Source organism: Gossypium raimondii, chromosome 3 (genome assembly GCF_025698545.1).
Source record: "Gossypium raimondii isolate GPD5lz chromosome 3, ASM2569854v1, whole genome shotgun sequence".
NCBI lineage: Eukaryota > Viridiplantae > Streptophyta > Magnoliopsida > Malvales > Malvaceae > Gossypium > Gossypium raimondii.
In genome coordinates, this window is record NC_068567.1 from 40,836,845 (window position 1) to 40,860,817 (window position 23,973).

Below are 23,973 nucleotides of genomic sequence, written 5' to 3' on the forward strand. Positions count from 1 at the left end.
AAATGCAACCAATCATAGCGAGCTTTAGGAAGTATTACGATTTTCTGGTGGTCATATTTTTCTTTTAGACTATTCCAAAGGACAAGTGGATCTGTAACAGTCAGATATTCAGCCTTTAGTCCCTCATGGAGGTGATGGTGAAGAAATATCATAGCTTTGGTCTTATCTTGACTAGATGCTTCATTTCCTTCATTAATAGTTTCACCAAGGCCTTTTGCATCTAAGTGTATTTCAGTATCTAACTTCCAAGATAAAGAGTTCTTTCTAGTAATATCAAGAGCCACAAAGTCAAGTTTTCCAAGGTTCGACATTGATGATATAGCTACAATATAAATTTAATATAAATATAAGTAGTTCCTTAACAAACTTTCAAGCAAACATAAGTAATCCCTTAACAATACTTTCAAGCATAACATAATAGAAAAAGAATACTCAAATAATTACAACAATTTAGTTATAAAATAAATTACAAGTAATTTGACTATGTTAGAAGTTTTTAACAAATTACGTGATTAGTGGAATCCCTAAAAAATGAAACAAATTATAAATATAAATAATTTTATCATAATGGACATCATGATAAAATGTATTACATACCTTAATCCGACTAATGAAAATGTAAGGCTCTTGGATTAATTTAAGCACTCGTGCTAATTAACGTATTATAAACAAAAATAATAGATAAAATGTAGAGATGAGAATATGAGGATTTCTATTACATTCTATATTTTTCATCATATTTACAAGTAACATATTTCTCTCTATTTGGAGGAGATTAGACTCTTAATATTTTAATACATAAATAGGAAAGGAGTTATAAGAAAATTAAAAAGTTTAAGGAAGATGAAAGGTGAAAGGTTAAACATCCTTAATAGCATTCATAACAATTTATATATTTTAAAGACTTTTTATTAATTCATTTTTCATTAATACTTGCCAAGTGTTATAATATAAGGCTTCCATGTATTGTCATATCATTGGTTGACATGTCACATTATCACTTTCTAAATAGGTTATTACACAAGTATGCGGAGAAATTGCAAGGAGAGATTATAAAACACCTAGGAGAGAAAGCATATTAAGAATCGTAACAAAAAAAGAGGCATCTTAAAATGAATAAATTTAAAACAATTAATTAAAAAGATAAAATATAATCAATAAGGTATACTGCAGCTTTGGAAAAGAATATAAGTCAAACATAAAGATAACATTGTTGAGGATGACCATAAAAATTTTAATCTTCCCGAACAGTAATACAAACATTCAAAATACTTTCATTCAAGAAACACAATCAATTGAAGGGGAAGAAGGTAAAAGGGAACTAGAAATCCAATTACTTGTACAAAAATTTAAATCCCTAAACATTAAGTTAAAATCCCCCTTTTACAATAAAGGTCTATATATGAAGTTTTTGCATTCACTTTTTTTCTTGGGGGAAGTCAATTCCCGAACCTCTAACTCTTGAACAAATGATGAATTTGCTTATTTCAGTTTCTTGGCTCCCCAAACAAAAGTCCAACATGTCAAAGAGGCTCATGCAAGGTGCGTTCTTGACTTCTCCCCTCCTTTTCTATAATTCCAAGATCGAATTCCTCAACCCCATCGTTCTTAATGTTAATTTACCTTCCCTTTTTTACTGCTTAAGTTAATCTCTGCATCATTAAAACACAATATAAATGTTAGATACATAATCAAAATATTCAAATCCATGGAAACAAAAAAAGGTTTATATTTGCTTATACAAAATAATCAACAAATTTTTTTCTACAAGGCATTTGATGGTAAAATGTCTGTAAAAGCTTAAAAGTTTGTGTTACCATACCTAGCTAAGATAGCTACGATTTAAAGCTGTGGTAAGTTCATGCATTATCGCATGACAGAGATGCCTTTATCCTTTCAACGGTGCATGCAATCAAATTGTTTACCGTTGCAACGGATCCGAGAGAAAGTTTTGCCGTCGGCACAGAATCGACCAAAATCTGAAATGCAACAGTTAGAAGAGATCCACTAGACCCGCCGGAATCAGCCATTCCTACGTCAGTCACAGTCATTCCATCAGGCAGTATTGCGAAACCCGAGGGAAGAAGAGCAACATAGTCCGGATCCCCTCCATTTAGGACAACATTCATCGCAACAATATCAACAGGAGCATAGATCACAAAAGAGGCTGTTGGATCAGTGCAACTCTCTTGTAAAATCAGCATGTTGCTCTGGCTTGAATTTGCACTCTATACAAATTTATTTCATGCATGTTATGAACAACTACATTAAATTCGTAATTTAATCGGTTATTACATTGGTAAACAGTACACACTTACATTTACTCTAAGTAGTGAAACACAATTGCCTGGATCCCGACCATTAGCAATGTGTGCCATTTCTTGGACAGCTCCGCCATTAGACAGAATATCCCACTGTGTTTAAGAGAAAACCAAGTTAATGGTTTTGTTTTCTAATATTTAACGTAAATGCAAATGGAGTTGTTTAAAAGTTCAGTAGACAACCTCACTTCGAGAATGCTCATCTCTGAGGAAATCAAAAACCCTCTTAGGTGAAACAGGGAGCCAAAACGACGTTGCAGCACTAAGCACAATCCCTGGAGGTCTACCTGGATCATCTACACTCTTTCGGGTCATCACCCTTACATCATCAGCCCCAGTTCCCGATAATGTCGTCCACGTGTGTGCTGTAGAGGCACTAACTCCTCCACAGAAACTGATTACCATTCGCTCAGCTAGCTTCAGCATACTCTTTCTCCCATCTTGATTTGTTATCACTAAGCAAATATATCGTCCAAACATAATTTAAGCAACACATTCCAAAAAGCATATGTAAGGTAAAAGAGGAGTGTTGTAATATTAATATATTATACCCCCAACATCGCCGGTGGGAATGTTAGAAGCCATTAAACTTGCAAGCCTCTCACACTGTCGATCTAAAGTAGAAACCCATCGTCTTGCTCCGAAAGCATGGCCGGAGCTTACCAGTTGCTTGTACAGATTGTGAACACCTCCATCGTCCACTTCTACATGCTCAACCCATGTAACCTACATTTCATAATGGAGTAAAACAAATGCGATATGCAGACTAAAGCATCTGAAAATGGGTAGTTTACCTTTGAGTAGCCATTGGGCATTTCTTGAATTAGGCAACCAGATGGTCTTCTTCTGCATCTCACAGTGGGACTGGGGCGTATAGTATCCAAGGAAACATCAACCACAGCCCAAGTTCCCTCTGCATGCTGTTTGCAGTATCTTACATAATAACTCTCACGAGTGGGAACAAGAGGTGAAAGAACTTGAAATTCAGCTGTCATCTGAGGATATAAATAGCATAAAAAAATTTTAATCGGTATAGTCATCAAAACAATTTATCGATGTAAACATAGAATTCCAAATTACCACTTGAAGGGCTCCATTATAATTCCCTGCTACTCCTGTTGAGAGAACATCCAAAGTTGAAGCCTTCGAAACTATTCCCGAAAACAGAGTTGACCACTGGTTCTGAGTTTGAAAACAAAATCCCAAAGATTAGTGCCTTTTTTTTTTTTTTTTGCTTGCAGAGGCTTGTTCGATTTTTCGGGTATATATATTGATTATAAAAGCTTACCACATCCATGAGAATCTCAACAAGGTTAATGTGGTTCATGATAACAACAGTAGTTTCTTTTGAAGCTTCGCATTTAAAGCCAGTAGGTTTTGGCCCAATTCCGCTAGGAAAAGTCCTAATATACTCTTCTTCATTCAGCATACAGGTGGTACCATCAAGACTGGTCATCCATAAAGGTTCCCCCACCTGAGCCATTCTAACCAGTTCCTCCATAGCTGCCACCGCAAGCTCAATAATCATTGGCTTATCGGCCTCAGAAGGTGCACTAATAGACCTGAGAAGATCCCCAACACCATACATCTCCTCAGTGACAGGTTGTGAACCGAAATCAAATGGTCGAGGAGGCGCAGGAGATGAAAGTAGAGGAAAGTTCACCACTGGCTTGCCCACATACTTTGCAGCTATTGCTGATATACGATCAATCTACATTGTTTCCATCCAAACGTTAGAAAACTACAAAAACAAATACTATGAACGTTGTAAAAATATAATAGGATACCTCTTCCCTCAATCGAGAATTCTCAAGTCTGAGATGATGTTCATCAAATGACATTTGTCCAACAGCAGTTGGACCTCCACAATTTGGGCATGAAGCAGTGCTCAAAGCTTCCCTATATCTCATGTTGTCAGCCCTTAGCTTCTCGTTCTCAGTTCGCAGCTGTGTGTTTTCGTGACGCTCATGCTGAGTCTGTACAAGAAAACCATTGACGTTTAAACAAAACTGATCAAAGCTTAACAAGGTTGAGTTCCCATTGACGTTTTACTATAAATATAGTTATACCTTCATTTGGGTGCGCTTATTTTGGAACCAGAATTTGACTTGCAACGGTTCTAACCCTAACTCACGCCCAAGCTCCTTCCTTTGCTTGTCATCTGGGTGTGGACACTCTTTGAAAAATCTATAAAACAAGGAACAAAATTTTCAAAGAAAGAAGAAGCTTTTTAGCATATATTGTTGAATAAATTAACGAGTTAAATTAAAAATGTTTTTAGCTTACGCCTCCATTTCTTGGATCTGATGCTGGGTATGGCGATGATAACGCTTCTTTTTGTTGGGACGAGGATCTTGATCGTCTCCAGAGCCACCTAATTCATGATTTTCGCTACCAGATTTGTTTGTACTGTCAAATTCTTCGTCTCTCATTCGAGCAATTTCACTTTCAGAAGCGTTTTGGGTCATCTCAAGAGGGTGGAGTTGACCTTCCATCACGTTGTTAGGCTGCTGGAACATTATCTAACAGATCTTTAAGAGTCCGAACCTTATGGTTTTTCAATCTAACATTCATAATCGAAAAAGAAAATCCCACTCAAAAAACTAAAATAAAAATCCCATCTCCCACATATGGAAAAGAAAAACGAAGGTAGTTCAGGGGGAAAAAATGGTAAGCAAAAGGCAAAATCAAAGTAGATTTGAATGTGCGGATTTATATATGATAAGTAGACTAAATTTATATGCGACAAACGCATGTTTTGGCAGTAATTTGACTAATGAGGAAGAATCAGGGGAGCTAGATTCATGGGAAAAGAAAGGGTTTACGCGTTTCTCAAATACCGAGAAGGATTTTGCTTGGAATAGCAAAATATGACCAAAATCACTTTGAAAAACACATTTTCTTGAGTTCCAAACAGTGGAAAAGGAGAGACAGATTTATTGTGTCAAGTACTGTAATGGGGAGAAAAGATAATACGAGGAAATACCCATTAATCTGTTAAGGTTAAAAAATATGGAAAAAGGGGAAAATCTGAAGAGATTAAGCACAAAAAATGACAACTGCAAAGACTAAGAAGAATCCCTTAGAAATCAGAGATTTGAAACGGTAGGCGATGGATGAGAGAGAAAAATATGGTGTTCTAAGTTCTAACCTGACCAAGAGTAAGTCCTGAGGATGTTCCATAACCACTAACGCTCCCGTTTCCGGTGATCATCGAGGGCATGTTTCTTGCCGGGATCATTACTCCGGCTGGCATGATGTTTCAGAATCCCAAAAGCCCTATCCAATATTTGTTCATATATCAATGTGTTCTTCCTTTTAGCAGCTGAAAGGGTTCTCGTCCCCTCAGCTTATATTATAGTACATTTATCCTTATAGAATATCTGATTCTTACGTGCCAATGTAGGAGCAGGAGAGAATCTATAGAAGAAGAATGTTGAAATGTTGACGATTTTGAAAAATTCCCCTCATATGTAACGTTCCAACCAAGATCACGGAGAATCCAACTATGCCTTCTTTGTCAGTCTCCAAACCAACTCTCTTTCCTTTTCCGTTCGTCGGCTATGTCTGCATCATTTCAGAATAAATAAATAAATAACGTAAGATGAAGAAAAACATAAGGGAATTTTGAGCTTATAAAGGTTGAAAAAAGAGACTGAAACACTGTAGCAAAACTTGGTTGCATATAAATTTTAGACCTAATAAAGTAGAACCCTCGAAAAGCCACAGGGAAAGGAGGAGATACGGATCTGCTTCCAGCCCTCGTTACCTGTAGCTAATGGTTTTCCTGCGAAAGCAGGCTTTACCGTATGAGCTATAAAGGTATATATAAGAAGTAGGTTTTAAGGGGCGTAGGTGTAGGAACAAAGTGACATACGAAGGAGATGAAGTTGCAGAAGATAAAGGAGAAGAAGAAGAAGAAGATGAAGATGAAGAAGATAGAGTGAAGAAATGGAGAAAATTGTGGCTGCCAAAGAGTTAATGCAAAGCGTATTGAGAGGGTGCAATTGCATTTAATGGAGGGAAGCTGTAAACATTGAGAAAGAGATAGAATTTGAGGCTCTTCAAAGGATTATTTTTTTTTTTCAATTCAATTCACCCCCCCCCCGCCCCGAAGAGTTTCACAGTAATGGTGCAACGAATGACGGCTACCAATAACCTTCATAATTTTGGGGTCTTTTTTCTCATCTCCCTTTGTTACCTTTGGATTTATTTACTTACTCTCTTCACCTTCTGTTACGAAATGGGTTTACTTCCATGTTATTATCTCACTTTTTCAGAATGTCAAAATCTCTTTCTTTCATTAATGGTGAAGGGGAAAAGGTTGGCATCAAGTTTTCCTTTTTAATCACGATTTAGATTCCACAGCATGTTTTGAGGGATCATGACATTCATTCATGCTGAAATATATATGTTCTAACCTTATATCCACACAACAAATAAAATTTAAAGATTCTGCATGAAAAATTCTTGGATGTTTAATTTTTTATTTATATAATATATGTATCAATTGCTATTTATTGTGTAGTTAAACTTTTTCTTTATCTAAATGAGAAAGCAACTTATTTTTTACAAATTAGTTTAACCAAAATGTTGAAATAATTTAATTGAATTTTATTTCAATTAATATCGTTAGAAATCCGAAATTGGATAATGTTACTATTATAATATCTTTGAACAATGTATAAAACAATTAATATTTTGTTTAAGGAACGATGATTTTTGGAAAAAATAATGAATATTTTATGCATATTCTTAACATTATTCCTACGTTACACACGAAAGAAAAAATAGCATGTTAAAAAACTATATATTTATCTTTTAAATGACTGATAGATTTAAAAAATTTATATGATTTATTAGTTTTATTATATTTAAAAGAGTTAAGCAAGTAATTTATTGAGGAGTGAGTAGGTTTTTGCATTGATTGAGTCTTAGTTTGGTTAGTATTATTATCAATGTAGAAGAACATAAATTTTAATGCATTGGAGCATGTTTATCTTATTATTTAAAAGTTGGAAGGGTTAAAAAAGAGTGAATAGTTTTTTAACTTGATTTTGTTTTTGCGGAGAAAAAAAGAATTTATTTTTTAAAAGATAAAAAAAGGTTACTGAGTAATTTATGAAATTTGATGCATTTTAGGTTGAAATTAGTATTTGTAATTGATTTAAATTAATGTTGAATGAAAATTTAGTCAAGTTGATCTCACTAACTTATGTCATCAAATTAAATATTAGTGTAGATATAAAATGTTGAGAATCCTTAAAAGAGTAGCGATTAGCAAAATGTAGTTGCTTTGTTAACGGTATGAATAAATGTGAGAAGGAATTAACATGTAGGTTCCCTTCATTTAATTTGTTATTCTTTAATGCAATTAATTATTGAGGATAAAATCGAATAATCATCTGAATTTTAAGCCCTGTAACCATTTTCTTTTTTATAAATGTAGATTATAAATTGACCAAAAAGCAGGGTTTCAACTGATTATGATACAAATTTTGGTCTGTGAATAATGTAATAATATGAATTTCAATTAAAATGTCAGTCGTATATAAAGCCATAAACCATAAATGCTCTTGTAATGCATTTATTATTGTAGAGAAGGTGAAATGTTTAAATACATATATTTATCTATATGTAGGTATCATATTCGTGGACACCCAAAGTTATACATACTCTTAATATATTTTTGCAATTAAATAAAGGATTTCGTAAAATTAAAGCTTTCATTATCCCTTGAAAATGATGTAATTCAATACATTTATACATTGACTATGTCGTTGTTGAGATCAACCCAATGTTTAATAATTTACATTAAAAGGTTTGGTATGATGCACGCCAAGTATAATGATTTTTGCCATCACTACTTGAATATTACATGTATAATGCTAAGGAATGACCTTTTCCCTCATTTAATGTACCTTGAATAACGAGAAAGACAAACTATTCCAAATATTAAATAAAATCTTATTATAACCTTCTTCCTAAATTTTACTCCTAACTACACATATATTGCATATTTAAATTATTTGTTGTAATTAATGACTCTCATTAAATTTAATGTAATTGACATTAAGTTACTTTCTTCAATTCTTACGTGAAAAGTGAAAATTGAAGCGGTTAGTAGGAATGGAAACTGGTCGACGGTTGAGGGTGTATTATGCGACTCTTTTGGGAACTAGATCGTAGGGTTTTAAAGATTTAATGGGAGGGGTTCAACTGTGGTTTCTAAGTTGTGGACGATTCTACATGGATTAGAAATAGCTTACACTAAGATGATAAACGAATTTAATTGAATGATGGTTGTGGATATGATTAATGAATGCTCTAGAAGTACACCTTCAATGACTCTTGTTAGGAAAATCAAGAAAGTGTTTTATCAGGTTCCAACAATTAAGTTCCAATTTGTGAATAGAGAACGAAATATGGTTGCTGATTGGCTAGCTAAACCATGTCTTTCTAATGATGTTAACTTAGTTTATATTGATGTTCCTGTATCTCATGTTAGGAGACTACTGTTATAAGACATATTAGGTGGTTCCCATGTATGAATAAATTGATTTAAGGCAGTATGTTGTCTTCTCTTATCTATAAAAAAAATACAAATAATTATAATCAAATCCAAATGCCTTATAACTTTCCAAACACATCAAATATGATTTAAATTTCAAATTTTATTTTTATACAATAATATGAGTATTTTAATCTTAGGATATAACATTTATTTTAAAATATAAATATATTTTAATTTAATAATCTTGAAATTTTTATTTATGAGAAAAATTTCCCATACATTTTAACCTACTAACTACTTTAACTAAATTACATCATATATCTTATAAATTATTCATATTAAGGTTCCATTTGTTTCACTGAAAATGACTTCCATACCTAAACAAATGGACCCTTAGAGTTTGTAATGGAATTGGACGCTATGAATATATATAAATTTAGTTTTAACATAATATTTAGTATTTTAATCTGATTTTTTTAATTTAGTGTTTAATTTTTTTTCTAATTTGCTATCTAAACTTGACAATTTTTCTAATTTAGTACTCAAGTTTTTTTATACCTAAACTTGTCAAATGTTTTATAAATTACCCAAAATAATACTTGTGTTAGTTTTTTTCATGAAGGAACAAAAATAGCTAAAGTATGACTAATATGTGGTAGATGGCATGCAATTTAAGGGCAAGAGTGATTGCATTTATTTGGAGTTTCCTCTATTTTGCTAAACAATATGCTTAAAGTTTACTTTTCATTGGGGTCGAGATTATTTTGACTGCTAATGGCAAGAATGATTAGAGAGGGATTGCATGCTTAAAGCGTGATTGGTCTTCACAATGCGCTCAATTTCATAAAAGTATCATCAATATTAGAGAAAATTCGTGTTAAAAAATTATGCTTTGAGCTATGCTTTACAAATGAATATTGAAGAAGAAAACAAGAGTTTTAAAAACCAAAATTAAAAAATTCAATATGTTACGTAAAAAATAAACTAAAATAAAAAAATTAAAAGTAATTGAACATTTAAAATAAAAAAGCAATTACATTTCTTTTGTCATATGTTGCTCATACATTGATTATTTTGCTCCATCATAAAAAATTAATATTGTTAGTATATTGGAGTAATTTGTATAACATTTGACAATATTATGTACCAAACTAGAAAATAAAAAGCTTAGATACCAAATTAAGAAATTATGTCAAGTTCATATACCAAATTAAATAATAATAAAAAGTTTAAGTACTCAATTAGAAAAAAGTTATCTTTTTTTTCAACTAAAAGTGTTAAACTCATATACTAAATTAAGAAAAAAGTTTAAACACAATTTTATATTAAACCATATATTTATAAAAAAAGAAATATATATTATAGTTAATCATGCGATTTTAATAAATAAATTTAAATTTTAAAACTTGTATAACAAATATTTTTTAATAGTAAGCATAATGTGATACATAAATTAATGAAACAAATACGAATCCTAGTTTTTAAGTTATAATTTCATATCCACCTTCGCGAATCGCAATTTCCATTAATTTTTTTGGTGACAAACAAGAAATAAAAACAAGTTACAAAAGCTAGCCCGAACTCTCAAACGAGAATACTTACAAAATTCTCTTGACTTACCTCACGTGCGAATTTGGCTAGATTATCAGCCTCTTGATTATCCCTCTAACAATATGCTAAATACTCTAATAATAAACCGAGGCAGCAAAAGAAGATTCTTTCTAAACAAAGTGGATTCTCTTATAGGTATTTTTTTGAATGATTTTAGCCATTTGAAGGCTGTCAGTCTTGGTTAACACAGAATCATAACTTCGATCGATTAAAATTTTAATCCATCCAAAATATTCCATAATTTTGCATCGAACACTGAACAACTCTCTAAAAACCTATTAAATCCAATGATCCATTCTCCATTTCAATTTCTCAAAGTTTCCCCTGCAGCAGCTGAACCATCCTCGTATTTGATAGAACCTTCAAAATTCAAACAAGCCCAATTTCCAATCATGTGTGTGTAAGGAATAGATTTCCGAATCGAATTCTTTAGACCTCTACCCGACGAAACAAATTGATTAACCCAATTATAAGAACAGTTAATAAAATCTATGCTACTCCAAGACACACTCTAAAATACATAGAAATTACGATTCTTCTAAACACACCAGATAACAATTTCCATTATTGAAGTCCAAAGGTAAGCAATACATTATCTTTTCTATATAATAGCATCTTCACATTAAATGCCACTGTGTCACACTGCCTCTGCATGGCAATAGGTCATTTACTGCTTTCATGCCTCCCAAGTGCACACCTTCTTTAAATTTCAATCGAATAAATTTAAATAAATGATTGAATTAATTGGAATATTTTAAATTATTAATATTTTTTAAACTCATTTTGAATATTCTTTTAAAATTGTATTTACTATTACTTAAACATTTACTCTTAGATTTTTAGAGTTGAAAAGTAATACTGGTAAATTATATTACAAATACTGGAATAGTGTCCATGAGTCTAGCTACGGTTTAATAAAAAAAGCCTAGGCTCAAGTTTGGCTTAACTCCTTGGACTTCAATTCGCCTACCAGTAGCTCCGAAAGTCAAAGAGCGTCTTTTGCATAATTTCGTTCCTTGCAAGGCTCGGTGTTGGATAAGGGGTTGTCTATATCTCCCGATTGTGTCCAGTGTGGTGATACCGAGGATCTAGAGCCTGTCTTCCTTCAATGTACTCATTCTGTTCAGATTTGGTGGTTCGCTAGTCTTTCTATTTCCCAGGTCTTCGTTAACAAGTTCGTCGAACAACTGTTTGATAGTGATTTTGGGCAGAGTAGGGATCGGATTCTTACTATTCTTTGGAGTATCTGGTTCCATCGTAACCTCTTCTGTTGGCAGCGAAAGGATGTGTTGGTTTCTCATATTGTGTTGTTTGTGGATGCTTACTTGCAGGGAGGCCAATGGGTTGTTTGAACGAGTGCAGCCGCGGCGGCCTGCTACTTCAGAATCTGCTGCGTTTTGGCAGCCACCACCTGAGGGTACTTTGAAGTGCAATGTTGATGCTGCTCTTCGAGACTCGTGGGGTGTCCTTGTTGGCTGGTGCTCATTTGAACCCCATTTTGGCAGAGACGATGGCAGTTAAGGAGGCGCTATCATGGCTTGGTCTATGCGCGTTGACAGTGTCATGGTTGAGTCTGATTGCTTTCAATTGGTTCAAGGTTTATTTTTCTCATTGTTATAATTAGTCTCATTGTTAAAGTTCTAATCCATTATCATCCAAAATTTCAAATGGGAAGTTTTAACATTCCATTGAATTCTTGAAGATGAAAATGTTGTTATTAGAACATGATTTAATTACTAATTAGTTTCCTTGATAACTACTTTATTAAAAGGGGAAAAAACCTTCAAATGAGCATCAAGAACAATGAAACTGTCGTCTTTCAAACTAAGAACTCGAGGGAAGGGATGTTAAAGTTTATGAATAGAGAAAAATCTCACTCCAACTCTAATTTAATTATCTTTGAAACAAAGCAATAGTTTTTTCATAACTAGTTAATTAAGTTGAAGCATGATCATATCCATGTAAAGAGCGATTGGATGAGTGAAAATGTGCAAGTGTAGAAAGAGAGTACGGAAAATGTAAATTATTTATAGAAAAGAGATTATTTTCCTCCTAATATAACAATAAATCATTTCAAATTGTATTCTAATAATAAAAGAGAAAATTGCAAAAGAGATTTAAGTTGGTTAAAATCTATGCATATGTTAAAAGTTTTCTTTTTCTTTTTTTCTTCAACTCTATCGAGTAATGTATCGAGTAGTGAATGAAAATATTAATTTTCCCATTTTTCCACCCCAATATATATATATATTCAATCTTTCCTTTTAATTTTTTTACTCCTTCAATTTTTCAACTTTTCGATTTTCCTTTCACTCAATCATTTAAAGTCAAAATTCTTTACTTGTTGACATCAAAAAAAAAATTATTTTACTATTTAAAACATAAAAATTATTTTCACTCTAATTTTATTATACTTAAATAAAACCTACCTAAATTATTGCCAAGTAAGTTTAGTATACATAAATGCTAGTTTTGAAAACTTTACTACTTGAGTTTGACACTTTTTCTAATTTGGTACTTGTGTTATTTTTTATCTAATCGATACTTATATTTGACAAAAAATTATATATTTTGATACCAAATGTATTGGTATTAGATTTTTAGAGTTTAATTAGAGTTTTAGGGTTTATTTGATGAAAATTAACTGTTAATATTGTAACGCCCCAAAATTTCTAATTTCGTTATTGTGAAAATATGACATAAATATCTGTCAGCTTCAGTGGTTAAGTGTTTTGGGTGTGTGTGTGAGGTCCCAAGTTCAAGCCTTCTTTGGGCAGATTTTGGTATTTTTATAAATAAAGCCCTTAACCTTGTGTAAAGGGCTTAAGTTTAATTGTTCGTAAGTTTATATTAGAATGGGCCTACTGGTCTGGTAGTTAAGTGGAGTGTTAGAGGTCTTGTGTTCAATTCTCTGTGATGGCATGAAGATAGTATTTTTGCTCCAATTTCGGCTAAGAGTTGTGTTGGGGAAAATTCTGAGTAGTTGTGTTTTAGTGGGTTAAAAGGAAGTGATTTTAGGAGATAATTGGGGAGAGGTTATCAGAAAATAATCTGATTATCGTTTTGTTGCAAAAAAAGAAAATAGAGTTTCAGTTTTCTCTCCAATTCCCTAAACTTTTTCTAACGTTTTCTTCTTATTCTTTTTTCTCTCCTCTGTCGATTCTTTCCCCTAGTTGCTGCTGAAATTTCCATTACTTTTTCCCCTTCTGTTTCTTTCTTTTTTTCCAATTAATTTGGTTGTTCATCGTTGGTTGCGCGTGTTCGATAAGTAACGTTTTTGTCTATTGTTAATTGTTCTTAGTTAATCTTTAAAAGGGGGATTCATTTTTGGTGTTTATGAGTTAATTAAAGGGCTAGTGGTTTTGAATCGACGCTGTGATTGTGCAAAGTCATGGTTACTCAAGCGAGGTAAGGGTTTTGTTAGGTTCTTAGTCGAGTTCCTTCCAAAATTGGTTGATTAAAAATGAATTCAGTGATTAATCTAGAGATATGTTGGTCGATTTTTAGGTTTTGGAGGCTTAGGAGTGCTTACGCATTAGAAACAATACAAGGTGTGTACCCGAAACGCAGAAAACGGGATTCGTTGAAAAGCCAAAATTGCTTGCTGTCGAGTAATAAGAGAAATAAGAGAAAATGACGTGAAAAAATTTTTTAGAGAAAGGAAATAAGGGTGTTATAAACTTGGAAATCAACATTTTGCACTAAAATAGTTTTGGACAACAGCAGTAGTCTAACTTTGAAAAATCATCAAAAATAGTGGAAATTGAGTTAGAGATTGAATAAAATATGAAATTAAATTTTATTGAGTCTAGTTTTTTTATGGAAGAAACAGTGTAAGCAATGGAATTGTAAATTATGAGATATAAGAAAGTTTGTGAGACCAGGTAAGAATGATTTCGGGTTCCCCTGTTCTGACTTAGGAAAATCATCAAAAATTATAAAAAAATAATTAGAGGCTTAAATTTATATGTTTAAATCCTTAAGGAGTATATTTTCAAGAGAAACAAATGAAAACATTATCCAATTTCATACTAAGAGACAAATAATTTTAGTAAGGAAAGGTTGAAGTCAAATAGTAAAATAAGGATAATTTTGAAGATTTTATTGTACTTATTTAATAAGCTATAAATTTTGAAAATTTTATGGAAGAAAGGTATTTGAGTCTAGTTTCGAAAACATCAAGCAGATCTTAATTTGGAATTCTGTAGCTCAAGATATAAATAATTTAGTGACAATGACTCAAGTAGACAACATTGAATGAACATATAAGTAAATAGTAAAAAAATATATGAATATTTAGCTAGCATGGGTTACATTAAAAATGGATCACAGGGCTAAGGCCAATTTGGGTTGAATGGGCCACACAGGCGTCTGGGCCTACACAGACACACACGGGCTTGTGGGTCCATTTTCACCGAAATGTTTCTAAGGTTGCATGGGTCACCCAAGTCGACTGTGAACCTGCTGTAAGGTCGGTAAGCGCTACTTAGACCCCTAAATGTGTGAAATTGACTGAATGATATCTTTACTGAGCATGTTAATATCATAACGTCTAGGCTGAGTTTGGGGTGTTACATTTAGTGGTATCAGAGCTAGGTTTAAAAATCGACTATGGATTATGGGTTTTATAAAAAAATGGGCTTTCAAAAAATTAATTGATTTCCAAATGATTTGAAATGTTTTTACTGAGCAAGTGGTACACCGAGTCTCCGGTGTCGATCCTGTAAGTATTCTAAACTGGGATTTGTTTTAAACTGAAACTATTATGAATAGTATATTCTGAAACTACTATAGGTAGTAAATTGTATTGAAAACACTCTAGTTAGTGTATACTGAAAATTGTAGAGAAACTGAAAACTGTAGTTAGACTGCGATTTATGAAAACGAACTCTGAATAATCGATATTATTTTACATAAAACATTTTTTAATAAACACTGGAGCTGTAACTAATTCATAAATCTGTTAATACAGATAAACGTGATTAGACAATGAGTGCATGAGGTATATGTAGACGGGGTACTAGAGGCCGAGGTAGAGGCTGCAGAGGAGCTCAAGTTGAGTTCTCTTCACTAGGTAGCATTCCAAATTTGGATACGAGTGAGACGCTAATGTCGCCTGCTATTGAGACTGGGTCTCAAGATCGTATGGCTAGGGACGACGTATTGTCCCAGGCTATGCTAAGGATTTTGGAGAGGGTCACTAGGCCTAATACTAGATCGGGGGTCGAGGGTCGGTTACGGAATGACTCCAGTCCAATAGAGTTCCGCTCATCAAGGGTGTCACTAGAGTTGCCCCTAATGTGGCCGAGTACTAGATTGAGGCCACGGAGAGGATCATGGATGACTTAGACTGCACCCTAGAGTAGAAATTAAAGGGTGTAGTCTGACTGTTGAGGGATGAGGCTTATCAGTGGTGGCTTACTGTTAAGGAGGGCACTCAGCCCAAACATCTGACCTGGCAAGAGGGGTAAGAATAAGAGGGATTCAGAGCCCTCGAGTTCTATACAGAGGCCTAAGAAAAAGGCTAGAGCTGATTGGCTGATTAAAGCTAGGCCCCCTGTTACTGTTACTGGACTGCAGCCATGTACTAATTGTGGTAGACACCATCAGGGCAAGTGTTCGAGAAGGACTAGGGCGTACTTGCGGTGTGGGTCATTGGAGCACCGGATTAGGGAGTGTTTGCTGAGGGCCGATTAGATGCAATCTCTGGATACTAGTACGGCACAGCCACAAAGGGTAGTGTAGCAGCCACTGATAGGCCATGGACAGGCCAGATGTGGTAATGATATGGGTCGTGGGCAGAGAGCATCGAGCAGAGGTGCTGGACAGGCTGAGGTGAGATAGCTAGCCTTAGTTTATGCTGCTCGTCGCCGAGAGGATGGAGATGATCCGGACGTCATCACGGATACATTCTTTATTTTTGATGTACCGTATATTGTCTTGATAGACATAGGGTCTACTTACTCATATATAACTAACAACATATCTAGAAACTTGGGGATTTTAGTTGAGAGCACTACGAGTGAGGTTACGGTGTTGAGCCCGTTAGGGCAATCTATTAGAGTTAGCAAACTGTATAGGGACGTTTCTTTAGAGGTACAAGGGGCAACCTTCCTGGCTGATTTGATGGAGCTTCCATTTGGGGAGTTCGACCTAATTCTAGGGATGGACTAGTTGGTCAAGCATCATGTTAGCTTTGACTGTGCGACTAAAAGGGTCGCACTAAGGACTGAGCAGGATAAGGAGGTAGTCATGATTGAAGAACGCCGGAATTACTTATCTAATGTGATCTCTACACTGGTGGTAGAGAAGATGGTTCGTAAGGAATGTAAGGCGTTCTTGGCCTACGTAAGTGTTTCGGATTTTGGGGATTCTACAGTTAAGGATACCAGAACGGTAAAAAATTTTCCGGACGTCTTTTCGAAGGAGCTACTGGGGTTATCTCTGAATCGTGAGTTAGAATTTGGGATTGAGCTACTTCCAAGTACAGCTCTGATATCCATCGCTCCCTATCGAATGGAGCTTAAGGCTCAGATTCGAGAGCTATACTACTGATTTTTGAGATAGTTGGGAGGATTATCTGTCGCTAGCGGAGTTCGCCTATAATAACAGTTTCCAGTCTAGCATCCAAATGACACCTTACGAGGCACTGTATGGTCGTAAGTGTCGCACTCCTTTATGTTGGATTGAGTTGGGCGAGCGACATGTTCTGGGTCCTGAGTTAGTATCGAAGACTGAGGATAAGGTTAGACTGATTCAGGATCATCTGAAAGTGGCATCTGACAGACAGAAATCCTATGCAGATCGAAAGCGTCGAGAGATTGAGTATTTCGTGGGGGACTTCGTATTTCTCAAGGTCTTGCTAAGGAAGAAGGTACTGAGGTTTGGTCGTAAGGGCAAGTTGAGCCCTAGGTTTATTGGACCTTATCATATTCTAAAGCGAGTGGGACCAATTGCTTATCAATTGGAGCTACCTCTGGAGTTAGATCAGATTCATGACGTGTTTCACGTCTCTATGTTGAGGCGCTACCGCTCTGATCCTACACATGTTGTTCTAGTGGTGGAGATTGAGATTAGGCCAGATTTGACTTTTGAGGAGGAGTCGGTTCAAATTCTGGATCGAGACGTAAATGTTCTGATGAGGAAGTTTATTCCTCTGGTAAAGGCTCTATGGCGTAATCATAACACCGAGGAGGCCACGTGGGAACCTAAGGATGCAATGCGTCAATAGTATCCTCACCTATTTTGATCATGTAAATTTCGAGGATGAAATTTTCTTTTAGTGGGGTAGATATTAGATTTTTAGAGTTTAATTTGAGTTTTAGGGTTGATTTGATGAAAATTAACTATTAATATTATTAAGTTTGAATTTTCCATGATTTTATAAATAGAATAATTTTTGTGTTAATTATATGTTTTTTAATTTTGCGTTTAATTTATCAAGTACAACCCTATGGATGTGATTTAGTTTAGGTTTTAGGGTTGATTGTTAATTGTTAATATTGACTTTAATTATTAGCTTTCATAAAATCTATTTTTAAATCTGAATTAAACACTAAAAAGTTAATACTATTATCTTCAAGTATCAAAATGTGTAACGTTTATCAAATAGAAGTACCATGTTGAACTAAAAAATAACATAAATGCCGCATTAAAAAAAAGGCTTAAGGACAAAAAGGCCGACAGTAAAAAAAATAAACCAATTAAGCCCTTATGAGAAAAGTGTGCCAAATGAGCCCTTAGTGACCCAAAAAGAATCAATTGGCCCTTCTATTAATGGAAACTATAAGTTGACCGTTTTGACCATAACTTCGTTGGCATGGCTAACTGAAGCCATTAGAAATTGTCACGTGGAAAAATATATATTTTTCAAAAAAATAATATTTTTAATGTATTTTTTATTTTTTTAAATATATAAATATTTTATTTTTTAAAAATATTTTTTTCAAAAATAAAATATGTTTTAAATAATTAAAATGTACATATATAATGAATTTGGATAAATAATTGTCCAGATTCCAATAATTTTGGACAAATAGTTGTCTAGATTCATTTTCGATGAGTGAAAAACTAAAAAACCTTCAAAACTTATGAAAAAATATTAAAATTATAATATATATTTCAAATGTGCAAAAAAGAAAAAAAGTTATTATTAAAAAAATATTTTTCAAAAGCAAATATTATTTTTTTTGCTAACGTGGCAACATCAACATACGGAAACATGATAATTTCTAGTGGCTTCTGTCAGCGATTTCAGGAAGGTTAATGGTCAAACCAATCAACTGACGATTTCCATTAACAAAACTGAGGGCTCAATTGGATGTACTTTTTTCATAAGGGCTCAATTGTTTTAATAAATAATATTTTTTGTGAGTTTTTGCACACTTGAAATTATATATATTAGAATGTTTTAATAATTTTTTTAACTTTGCAATCATCCAAAATGAATCTAAATAGCAATTTAATTGTCCAGATTCATTCTATATGCAAATTTTAATTATTTAAAAAAGATTTTATTTCTTGAATTTTTTTTATTTTTGTTTGACGTGGCATGCCATGTCAATTAGCCCACGTTAACATACTACCATGTGACATTTCTGGAGGCTTCCATTAGCCATGCTAGCGAGATTAACAGTCAAACTAGTCAACTAACAGTTTTCATTAATAGAACAGACCAATTAATTTATTTGGTTTGAATTTTTTTCATGATTTTGTTAATAGAATAAATTAGGTGTTAATTATAAATTTGTTTAATTTTGCATTTAATTTGTCATGTACAACCCTATGGAGGTGATTTAATTCAAATTTTAAGGTTGGTTTATTGAAAGTTAATCAATAAATCTACTTTTGAATCCAAATTAAATATTAAAAAGTTCACACTATTATCTTCGGTATCAAAATGTGTAACTTTTATTACATACATGTACCCTACGAAACTAAGAGATAACACATATATCACATTAAAAAAAATATGGCTTAAGGGTAAAAAAGCCCACAGTAAAAGTAGAAAAATAGTTGATCCCCTATGGAAAAATTGCACTCAATTGAGCCCTCAATGACCCAAAAAAAAATCAATTGCCCTTCCATTAATCGTCAGTTGACTGATTTGACCATTAACCTCACGGACATGGTTGACAAAAGCCATTAGAAATGGTCATGTGGCAGTATGCTAATGTGGGCATGCCATGCCATTAGATTTTTGTTTCAAATTCTTTTAACAAATATTTTAACGAATTGTTTTAAAAATATTTTTTCAATTTTTTTAAATTAATTAAAATGTATACATAGAATGAATCTTAACAAATGATTGTCCATATTCAAATGAATCTAGACAAATGGTTGTGAGGTTCATTTTGGTTGAGTGCAAAACTAAAAAAAATTCAAAAATTATAAAAAAATTAAAAAAAAAATATTTTTTCCTGAGATGGCATGTTATGTCAACATACTGTCACGTGGTTGTTTCTGGTGGCTTCCGTAGCCATGTTAGCAAGGTTAACAGTCAAACTGGTCAACTAACAGTTTCTGTTAATGGAACGAGCCAATTAGTTTATTAGGTTTGAACTTTTCATGATTTTGTTAACAGAAAAAATTTGGTGTTAATGATAAATTTGTTTAATTTTGCATTTAATTGTCAAGTACAACCCTATGGATGTGATTTAATTTAGGTTTTAGTGTTGATTTATTGAAAGTTAAGCAATAAATCTACTTTTAAATCCGAATTAAACACTAAAATGTTGGCACTATTATCTTCGGGTATCAAAATGCGTAACTTTTATTAAATACAGATACCCTATTAAATTAAGAAATAAAACATATACAACATTAAAAAAATATGGCTTAAAGGTAAAAAAAAAAAGCCCATAGTAAAAATAAAAAAAATTAGTTGAACCCTCAATGACCCAATTAACTTCACTGACATGATTGACAAAAGCCATCAAACACTACCACATGGCAGTATGCTAAAGTGGGCATGCGACACCAACAATTTTTTTCAAAATTTTTTAACAAATATTTTATCGAATTTTTTAAAATAATTAAAATGTATATATAGAATGAATATTGACAAATGATTGTCCGTATTCAAATGAATCTAGACAAATTGTTGTTAGATTCATTTTAGATGAGTGAAAAACTAAAAAAAAATTCAAAAACTATAAAAATTTTTATTAAAAGATAAAAAATATTTTTTCTTGATGTGGCATGTTATGTCAACATACTGCCTCTTGGTAGTTTCTGGTGGCTTCCATTAGCTATGTTAGTGAGGTTAATGGTCAAACTAGTCAATTGATGATTTTTATTAACGGAATGGGTCAATTAATTTTTTGGGGATCACTAAGGACTCAATTGGGTGCATTTTTTCATAAAGGTTCAATTGTTTTAATAAATAATTTTTTTTTGATTTTTTGCACATTTGAGATTTTTATATATATTTTTTAGAATTTTTGAATTTTATAGTTTTGTACTTATACAAAATGAATTTAGACAACCATTTATTTAGATTCATTTTATATGCACATTTTAGTTTTAAAAAAAATTATTTTTGAAAAAAAATTTATTTTGGCATGTCATGTCAGTGTACTATAATGTGACAATTTTTGTTGGCTTTCGTCAGTCACGTCAACGAGATTAATGATCAAACGAGTCAATTGACAGTTTCTGTCAGTGAAAGGGGCCTATTAATTTATTAGATTTAAAATTTTCATGATTTTATTAATAGAATATGTTTTGTATTAATTATAAATTTATTTAATTTTGCATAGATATGATTTAATTCAAGTTTTAGAGTTAATTTGAAGAAATTATCAACTTTAATTAAAATCTATTTTAAAATCTGAATTAAACATTATAAAATTAACCTATTATATTCAAGGATCAAAATATATAATTTTTATTCAATACAAATATCATATTTAACTACTATATTTAAAAAGAAATCAAAATCAAATATGAAATATTACTTAAGCCTTTTTCAAAAAAGGAAATGAGATGTGGTGTATTGCCACGTATAAAAGGGTTTTGTTGCCACAAAAATCTCTTTCCTTGTAGCTTCAGTATAGATAGGGACGCCATTAATTGATTGACAGTTTCTTTCATTTATTTATTTTTGAAATTTTATCATTTACCATAGGCTTCGTTGATTGAAAATTTTACATTCCAATTTAGATGCAAACCTCAATTTCACTAATATTGACGGTCAAGAGGCCAAGTTTGACCTCACAATTTCTTGCTGCAAAGAGAATACATAGTTATCTCCAAATCCATATTCAAATAAATCAAAACATTTTAATATTTTCGGTTCAGAAGAATTAGTAATTTAAAATATATATGAAAAATTCTAACCTAAACATATCCAATATTCCTTTAATTAAAAAGTACAAAATGAAACAATAGACATCATAACTCTCCTTCCTTATTATTTCAAAAAAATTAGATTAATTTTATTTTATTAACATTATATCAAGATAAATGATAATTTCTAACCGGTTAAAAACTTCAATAAATATATACAGAATAATTGGGTCTATCTATCATCAATCAGTTAGGTAACCATTTTCTTATCCAAAATCTTTTATTAATTCTTCGTACCTCCACCTATGGTTTTGATGGAATTTATGACTCTCGTGATACTCCACTACCAATCTTTATATACTTAACATTTTCTTTCTTTATTATGTTTTTCTTATTTAAGGTTAATGGTATATTAAGTATTTGTAATATTAAAAAAACAATTAATTTTTAATTTTTTATATAATCAAATTTGATTAATTAAATCATTTCACCGTTAGATTTAACAATTGATTGTAAAATTCTAATGGTTTTTGACATTGTTATTAATGATTAATGAGTCAACGGTTTTGTTGGCATGACATTCTATGTGCATCAATTTACAAACGTAAAACTATTTTGTTTAATACGTTACATAAAAAATTATAAAATGGTAAGAAAATAATTAGCAATGGACATAGGTAGCAAAATACTAGAAATGGTCAATAAAACAACTTTGATGATAAATGTCATTTGAATATGTTGAACTAAAAGAACTAATGCCATGTTTGGTTACTAGTGTAATAACATAGTAAAAATTTATTTACCATATATATATTCTAAAATAGTTAGACATAAAATAAAGAATAATTAGTACAAATTTTAACATACAATTAAAGAGGCGGGTAAAACTTGTAAAAAATAAGACCTCTTCAAAATAAGTAACAAAATTTCCTTCTTTTTCCTACAAATTACTTATGTGAGTGGCTAAAAGTTATCAATTGTGATTAATTTATTGCTTACAATTCTAAAACATGTAGAAAAAACAATACTTCAACCAAACGTAGCATAAAAGTAAAACGTGCAAACTTAGAAAAAACAATTAGAATACACAAAAACCACTAAAGCAAGCGTTACAAACAACCAATAAACAATAACAACTTTTTGAAATATCAACAAGAATCATTAAACCTAAACAAGTAATTAGGAGATCTCTCTAACATTCAAATGAAAGCTGGACCTTCACCAGATTAGATGCACATAAACTTAACACAACAAAATAATCAAGAAAACTAATTGTAGATACTCAAAATTGGCTACTAAAGTTTTATCTCTTGGAATAAAGAATATTATATTTCAAGAAATTTTGTTACCAAGTGTATCTCTTCCGGGACAACAACTCTTGTTTAGAATAGTTGATGTTCATAACAACTGTTGTTTGAGAATAACTATGCCCAAAATAGCTATGTTCAGAATAGGGCTTTAGTTAGAAGAACTATCATCTAGTTTAGTTGTTACTTGAGAACAACTGTTGTTGTGAACAACTAAAATTCATAATAGCTATTGTTTAAAATAATGACATTTCGGGAATAACTATGTTTAAAACAATCATTGTTTGGAACAACTTATATTTAGAACAATTGTTTTTTTCCAGAAGAGCCATTATTTAGAACAAGCTTTACCAAGAAAAGCATGACCATAAAACAACTCTTATTTAGAACAACCTCTACATTGAGAACAACTATGTCGAGAACAACTCACGTTTGGAACAAGTCAAAATAATCATTAATCAGAAATAACTCGCATTTAAAAAAAACTATTGTCTTGCGTTTCAATGGATGTTCCGCGAGAGATGTTTCACGTGGTGCCACTTTACCAAAGTAAAATAAGTGCAAGTAAACCTTGAGTATGACAAATTTCTTAGGTTATCTTCAATTTTGGGATGTTCAGGAGAGCTTAGCTTGGTGAATAAAAAAAGAATGTAGTTAAGAGTTCTCATCTCAACCTTTTCCTGTAACGTTGAGTGCTTTTCCCTCATTTCAGAAACATAGTGAATTCTTCTTCACTATTCACCATCACTAACAAAACTTTTGACCATACCTTTTTAATCCTTAATGAAATTGTAACTAAAAAAATATTTTCATTACTCTCATTAATTACAAGTTTTGTAACTCCTACTTTTGAAACACTATAAATATGAACCTCTCACAACTAGTGAAAGGACTTTTGACACTTTTGGTACTTTAAGTATTTTGAACTCTT

At 32.2% G+C, this 23,973-nt stretch overlaps 1 protein-coding gene across 8 annotated transcripts; it reads right to left on the reverse strand.

The window, feature by feature from the left end:
• Window positions 1-1,199: 1,199 nt before the first annotated feature.
• On the reverse strand, window positions 1,200-6,316 carry LOC105794291 (homeobox-leucine zipper protein HDG2). Of its 8 annotated transcripts, none has more exons than XM_052628367.1 (14): window positions 6,020-6,316; window positions 5,716-5,888; window positions 5,473-5,600; window positions 4,608-4,828; window positions 4,391-4,508; window positions 4,109-4,297; window positions 3,610-4,032; window positions 3,402-3,503; window positions 3,116-3,316; window positions 2,873-3,047; window positions 2,505-2,776; window positions 2,319-2,414; window positions 1,823-2,228; window positions 1,200-1,652 (listed from the first exon to the last, which is right to left on the reverse strand). In XM_052628367.1, the coding sequence occupies exons 3-13, from the start codon at window positions 5,575-5,577 to the stop codon at window positions 1,860-1,862; spliced, it is 2,271 nt and encodes a 756-aa protein (XP_052484327.1). In that variant the 5' UTR covers window positions 5,578-5,600; window positions 5,716-5,888; window positions 6,020-6,316; the 3' UTR covers window positions 1,200-1,652; window positions 1,823-1,859. The 8 variants fall into 8 exon arrangements, with proteins under 8 accessions (XP_052484327.1, XP_052484326.1, XP_012478852.1 ...); XM_052628366.1 differs by having other exon boundaries at window positions 4,608-4,831; XM_012623398.2 differs by having other exon boundaries at window positions 4,608-4,843.
• Window positions 6,317-23,973: the final 17,657 nt, after the last annotated feature.

Coding starts and splice junctions, on each gene's coding strand:
- LOC105794291 (XM_012623400.2), bottom strand. CDS start 5,577: ATGCCAGCCGGAGTAATGATCCCGGCAAGAAACATGCCCTCGATGATC. Junction 2,777..2,872: donor TCCCACCGGCGATGTTGGGG/GTATAATATATT, acceptor ATATTTGCTTAG/TGATAACAAATCAAGATGGG. Junction 2,229..2,318: donor TTTCACTACTTAGAGTAAAT/GTAAGTGTGTAC, acceptor AAATTTGTATAG/AGTGCAAATTCAAGCCAGAG.